The sequence below is a fragment of the Cyprinus carpio genome, chromosome B16, assembly GCF_018340385.1.
Source record: "Cyprinus carpio isolate SPL01 chromosome B16, ASM1834038v1, whole genome shotgun sequence".
In the NCBI taxonomy this organism is placed as follows: Eukaryota; Metazoa; Chordata; class Actinopteri; order Cypriniformes; family Cyprinidae; genus Cyprinus; species Cyprinus carpio.
In genome coordinates this window covers 29,444,582-29,452,081 of record NC_056612.1, presented here as the reverse complement: position 1 = coordinate 29,452,081, position 7,500 = coordinate 29,444,582, and the positions used below count along the sequence as shown (strand labels likewise).

General features: G+C 41.2%; 1 protein-coding gene across 1 annotated transcript in view; it reads right to left on the bottom strand.

Moving 5' to 3' along the window:
- LOC109045500 (vacuolar protein sorting-associated protein 13B) overlaps nt 1–7,500 on the bottom strand; it is a 23,644-nt gene that overhangs the window by 6,299 nt on the left and 9,845 nt on the right. Inside the window, exon 4 of the mRNA XM_042740301.1 lies at nt 6,200–6,317. Within this exon, the coding sequence (XP_042596235.1) occupies nt 6,200–6,317 (118 nt within the window). The remainder of the gene's footprint in view (nt 1–6,199; nt 6,318–7,500) is intronic.

Here is a 7,500-nt window from a genome sequence, read left to right as displayed (position 1 = left end):
GGATGGAGTCAGGATCTTCGCCAAAGCTATCAAAGATGTTGCTCTTGGATGCTTTCAAACAACCGACTATAGAGGAGCTAAAAGAATCGTGAGAATGCAGCCGTTTGAGGCATCTGGACCTTCATCTCACTCAAGACCACCACGAGACTTTCACAGACAACCCAGGACTTCAGGATGGTCTCACAGACAGCAGGAGAGTCAGCTCTACACTGAAGGCCGATCCCAGCGCCGGACACCCAGCTATGCCCAGGTACTGTCCCAGCAGACGCCCTCATCATCCGCTCAGGACCTACTCCCCGTTAGTGATGTGGGAGAAATTAAACGACTGCTAACCCTTCTCTGCAACAAAATGCTCAACTGAAATCTACAAGCACTGTTCACAACACAATGATTATTATCATTGTGATTAGTTTTATTATCAATTGTTGTTATTGTTTTTACTATATTATTATTGTTATTATTTTTTTGTCATTATTCACAATGATTTATTTTAATTACTTTGACTACCTTTTCTACTTGCTCTACTATTACTATTACTTAGTTATTTTATTTATTTTATTTTCATATTTATTTTATTTTTATTTATAAAAGGTTTTGTTTTTGTTTTTGCCTCCAGATAAACAGAAGTATTGCTTAATCGCTGATCATATCAAAATGTTAAATATTAGCTTTTGGAATATTCAGGGTTTGTGCTCTAAAACATTTGGATTAAAAAGCACAAACACAGAATTTTTAAATAGCATCACAAATGTTGACATCCTAATTCTAACAGAAACATGGTGTAGATCAGATGTGTCCACTCAGTGTCCTTCAGGTTACTCTGAAATCATAGTGCCCTCATGGAAACTCAACTCAGTACATCGTGGTAGAGATTCTGGAGGTTTAGTCATATGGATAAAAAATGACCTCGCCCCGTTTACATCACCAGTACAGCAAGACAAAAATCACATTTGGTTAAAATTGGATAAAAGCTTTGGAATTCAAGATAAATACCTTTTTATCTGTGGAATTTATATTCCTCCATCAGATTCCCCATACTACGACGATGAAGTATTCCACACTTTACAAGAAGAAATTAATCAATATCAAACTCCCGGGAAAATTTTATTATGTGGAGATTTAAATGCTCGAACTGGTTCAGAATTAGACTATATTGATAATTCAGGAGATAAACATCTGTTCTCACATATACCCCAAGATCTCTTCTGTACTCTACTTAGAAGAAATAACCAGGATACTGGAGTCAGTAGACACGGGAAAGAAGTAGCACACCTTTGTCAAACTTTAGGTCTTTATATCCTCAATGGCAGAATCAAAGGAGATTCCTGTGGACAATTTACATATAGCTCAGATCTCGGGAACAGTGTTGTAGATTATGCTATATCAAATATAAGCCCTTCCCATTTCAGTGCATTTACCGTCAAAGCTCAGTCGCCCCTGTCTGATCACAGCCAGATCAATCTCTTCATTAAAGGGGAAAACAGCAAATCAAGGGAAATTCATAAAAAGCCAATTCATCTACATAAACTCAAAACACCATATAGATGGACTCGTAGTACTGCCTGAAACATATATTAAAGAATTGAAGTCAAATGAAATTGTCAGTTCCATAACACTATTTAACAATTCAACATATGATAATAATTGGAAAGGAATGAATTTAGCAATTAAACATATTAATGACATTTTTGAAAATATAGCAAAAAAGGCTCATTTAAATGAAACTACCACATATAAACACAAACATAGAGCTAAACAAAAACCTTCTGAAAAGTGGTTTGACCATGAATGTAAAACAATAAGACAAGAGCTACGATTCATTTCAAATCAAAAACACAAAGATCCGGTCAATTTGGAATTACGCTTAAAACACTCAGAACTCCTGAAACAATACAAAAACACAGTGAGACAGAAGAAACTGGATTATTATAACAGCACACTTCAGAAGATGGAAAACTCAATTGATCAGGGTCAGTTCTGGAGCATGTGGAACAGTCTGAACAAGACAAAGCCACAAGAGTTAGCCATGCAAGATGGTCAGATTTGGAAAGATTATTTTGAGAAGCTCTATACAGATCAAACTGACCCTCTGAATAATCCCAACCAGTTAAATAGTCCTCGTAAAATTGAATGCTCTTGAATCATGCATCAAAAACAACCAAAATCCACTAGATTATCCAATAACCCAACAAGAACTTAGTGGAAAACTGAAATCCCTCAAATGTAGGAAATCCTGTGGCCCTGACAACATAAAGAATGAGATGCTTAAAAACAGCTCTCCTGAATTGCAAATTCCATTAATCAAACTTTTTAATTTGATTTTGAGTTCAGGTGTTTTTCCTGAGGTCTGGAACACAGGACTCATCTCTCCTATCTTTAAAAGTGGAGACAAAACCGATCCTAATAACTACAGAGGGATCTGTGTAACCAGTAATTTGGGAAAGTATTTTGTTCTATAATCAACTCTCGGATTTCATCTTTCTTAAAGCAGCACAATGTCATCAGCAAATCTCAGATTGGCTTCCTCCCTAAACATCGAACCACTGACCATATTCACACACTACACACGCTAATAAATCAACATGTACACCAAAAGAAAGATGGAAAAATATTTGCATGCTTTATAGATTTTAAGAAGGCTTTTGACTCCATTTGGCATAATGGTTTGTTTTTTATAAAATCATTCAAAGTGGCATAGGGGGGTAAAATATATGACTTAATTAAAAACATGTATAACCAAAATAAATGTGCAGTAAAAATTGAACAGCAAAGGACAGACTATTTTCCTCAACAGCGAGGAGTGAGACAGGGCTGCTGCCTCAGCCCGACTTTATTTAACATATATATCAATGAACTTGCAGATCTACTGGACCAATCAAACAGTCCAGGGCTACAATTATTCGACACAGAAGTCAAATATTTACTGTATGCAGACGACTTGCTAATTCTATCTAAAACACCAGAAGGTCTCCAGAACAACCTTGACATTTTAACTAAATACTGCCAGGATTGGGCCTTAGACATCAACATCCAAAAAACTAAGATTATGATATTTCAGAAAAAAACCAGAAATCTAGAACATAAACATTTATTTACTTTAAACAACACCGCACTTCAACATGCTTTACAATATACTTATCTTGGTCTGGTTTTAACTCCCACTGGAAATTTCAAACTGGCAATTAAAACATTACTTATAAAAGCCCGCAGGGCACTGCACGCTATACGAATTAAATTATTCAAAATAAACATCCCCATCAGAATTAGGACAAAGATCTTCAATAGTGTCATTCTGCCCATTGCCCTGTATGGAAGCGAGATCTGGTGCCCAGCGAGTAACTCCAGCCTTAAGGACTGGCACAAACACCCTTTAGAAGCTCTGCATGTCGAGTTCTGCAGAAGCATCCTGCATGTGCACAGAAACACTCCTAATAACGCCTGCAGAGCAGAGTTAGGCCGTCTCCCCCTAAATCTAATCATTAAAAAAAAGAGTTTTAAAGTTTTGTATCCACTTAAACTCTAGTTCGGAAGATTCTCTTCATTTTAAAGCACTAAAAACACAAAAAAAGAGTGCTCATAAAAGTCATCTTTGTGTAATGGTGTCTGACCTGACTAACAAAGCACTCGATATCACCAGTCCTGAAAAACATAGAAGCAATTTCTGAATTTGAATTTGAGAGAGAGTGAATGCTGGCAGCAGCAGTTCATCAGGTTTATTAGCTGCAGCAGCTGACTCTGAAGAAGCACTTCAAAGGGTCAAAGGTCAATGTGTGTGTGACTCTTCATCTCTTCTGACCCTTCAGAGGAGTTTTTTTAAACATGTTTATGCAGTTGTTAAAATAAAGATTCATTATTGCTGTTCCAGCACATGCATTTCATTTTATGTAATTCAAAGTAATATTTATAAAGCAGAACTACAAATTCAAGTAATACCCGTTCCCATCCCTAACCAAAAACACCCTCCACACTGACCAGCACTGACCCTACATTCATTCACCAAACTCGCTCGTCCACCGTGTAGCACTCTGCAGACGTGATGTTGACCGACAGCATTCTTTAGAATCAGATTATTGACTACGATATTGACTTTATTCACCATTCGCCGAATCAGGCTCTGCACATACCCTACAGACAGCAGGAGGAAAAATCAAACACTTGCAGGTTTTCTACTTTACCTTGACACAAGCAAAGATGTCCATCTGGGTCTGACGCACATAGACACAGAGCGCATTTAGGCCCCACCCACACCGGGGGGGGAACAGTCCAGCGCTCTCCATTGACTTTGTATTGCGTGTCATTTCTGACTTTGTCTCAATGTACATTATTTCCACTTGATATTGTAAAAGCAATGATTCAACGTGACATTCTTCTGTGTGGGTCAAAGGCATGTAGCGCTACAGGACAGACGTCACACTGATCAGCAGTGTGCAAAACTGTGAATAAATAAATTCCACACAGAGACCAAACTACAGCATCCCATCACTCAGTGCCTGAATCAGTTCAGCAGGAGTCCTGCGCTCACACAAACGCTCAATAAATCTGCTTTACACAGCGTCTGCACACTGTTAATGACACCGGGGACGCTTTCGATTTGTTGAGTCTCTCACTCTCAAAAACAAAATTCTTGGCACTTTTCAGGATTAGTTAATTGCAGCTATAATCGCAATCTCTTTGATTAATTGTGCAGTCTTAGTGTACATACATCAACAATTCAACATTTGTGTGTGTGTGTGTGTGTGTGTGTGTTTTAACAGAGCAGCTCACAACCAGAAGCTCCAGTTGAACTGCATCCACACTCTAACGTCATTACTCAACAAAGCACCAAAGAACTGAAAACATTACAAACCAGCAATAAAATATTAAAATATACAGCAATAAATGGTCATAAAAGCAGGTCCAATGGCATTATTCAGGCCTGTTGCGCTCGCAGTCCCTCTTCAACTTATAAAACTTTAATGCTTTTTCCTTGTTGTCCAACTCAAATGTTTGTCTTCCTGCGCGAGTGCCGCTGTGTTTTATTAATGAGCTCTGGAGCGCCGCGGATCATAATCCGACAAACTCACGGCCTCACGATCAGGTGAAGAACAAATAAGTGTTTTACAGCAGCAGCGAGGGCCGCAGGGTCCCAGTTGTGCTTCATTTCCTGTGGGCATCACTCATGCGGGGGTGTGTGTGTGCGGCCGACGCTTACTGTCGGGTCAGTGGTGGGTGTGTGTTGAACACATGGGTCAGCGGTGGGTCTGTGTGTGTGTGTGTGTGTGTGTTGCACCTGCATTCACAGTCATAAAGTCTTTCCCTCCGTCCACCTTCATCTCTCTATAAACTATTGCTTCAGCTGCACCTGTGCTGCGGCCCGTGGGGACCAAAAACTCCAGTCATAAAATAGCTGGAAAAATCAACTGCTTTATGTGCTACTCGAGCCAAGAGCGGCTCTCAGACTCCACCGGCCTCTTCCTGCCCGCGGAGCGCATCAGCAGCGGTCAGTGCCGCCCAGAATCAAAGACACGAGACGTCATTGTGTTTGGATGCACAGAAACAAGCCACCTCCTCTGAGCTTCTCAAAAACACTCACAGCTTGAGTTCAAACCATCTAAATATGAATCTGAATAAAAGGCTGTCAGAATCAGCAAAGACACTTTTCCAGTCACATAGTTTCATTTTCATTATGATCACGTGTCGTTACTCTGCACCCGCAGTCAAATCTCATTTCAGAGCTGCACACTAAGCCCAGTGTTCACACTTAACCTCAGATTAAGTACATCAATTAGCAGATCGTTTTTGTGTCTATCATGACATTAAATTCTCTCGTTGAGCCGATCCCTGAACACATGTCAGCAGATGTCGTTGGCTGTGATTCTGCCATTGTGAACAGCACTTACACTTTCACACAGCTATGGCTCAAACTCTTGTACTTATCTCGTCAATTTTTAGAATTCCAATTAGGATGTAGAATTTTAGAACTCACTAAATGAATAAATGTGTGATATTCACAACCAAAAAATGCATATAAAGTTATTTATGGCATACTGAGTGAAAGAGGAGTGTGTGTGTTTGTAAACGTGTGTTTAAGTGTGTGTGTGAGCTTCAATGAAAACAAACAGTGTGCTGAGCTCTGATGGGGGTCTTTAAGAGGCTTTCCAGATAAGAGCCACTCCTCAGGGAGGAACCGTGGCCCCGCGGCCTTCACAACATCACTCACCTGGGGGCAGGTCAGGGTCGCTGGGGGCCTGCTGCACCCGTCGAGGTTTAGACACGGCCTTAGAGCTCTCAGAGGCGCTGCGATTGGTCGAACTCAACGTACAGCTTTCATTATCTTCCTGCACACAGAAACAACACAACCTTACACACAACATCTGAGAGAGACACGAGAACAGACGAGATGAGAAGAGAATTCAAGATTTTATGACAGTGTCTGTGTGTGTGTGTGTGTGTGTGTGTCTGAAGGAATGAGGAGCTCTTCACAGATGCACTGTGGGATAAACAGCACTAAAGGTTTATTTCTCCTTTATTGCTGCAGTCTGCTGTGTGATTGTGATGAAAGAGTGAAGATCCAGCTAAAACAATCAGACGAGCGCAGCGTCGAGGTCAGACGCAAACATCCCAGGACGCTTGTCACTGATAACAGCCACTGATTTACTGGAGAGATTCACTTTACTGCATCAGTAACGGCCTCTACGCCCCCCACATGAGCCACGGTGACCTTTGACCCGAGAAGCATCACACGGCCCAGAGTTAAACACACTCAGTCAACTTCCGTAACATCAACAAGCCCTTCAGCAGCCACACCACACACCTCCGTCAGCTCCAGCTGTGTTAATGAAGACGTCTGACACAACAACACACACGCCAGCAGATATAATAAACAAATCACACAGAGAGATTAACACTGAGCGCTAACACACCATCTACAGAGACGAGGAGGAGCTGCTCTGAGAATCTACTGGAGATTATTCGCACACCTCCACATCTGCAAACACTTGCACAAGCGCAGCACGTCTGCACATCTCACTGAGTGCTGCGTCGCTGCAGATCCAGAGCAGATCTTGCACATGAAACGCCTGCAGATGTTTCTACAGGATCATACTCCACTGCTCAAAACAAACTACATTCATTAGATCATTAATCACCAGAGAAACTCACAGCGGACACTGCAACCCTCCTCCTGTTCTCAACACACACACACACACAACCTGAGACACAACACACACACACACACACACAACCTGAGACACAACACACACACACACACACACACACACACACAACCTCACCACACACACCACACACACAACCTGAGACACAACACACACACAACCTGACACACAACACACACACAACCTGACACACAACACACATCGCCTGAGACACAACACACACACACAACCTGAGACACAACACACACACACACCACCTGAGACACACACACACACAACCTGAGACACAACACACACACACCACCTGAGACACAACACACACACACACAACCTGAGACACAACACA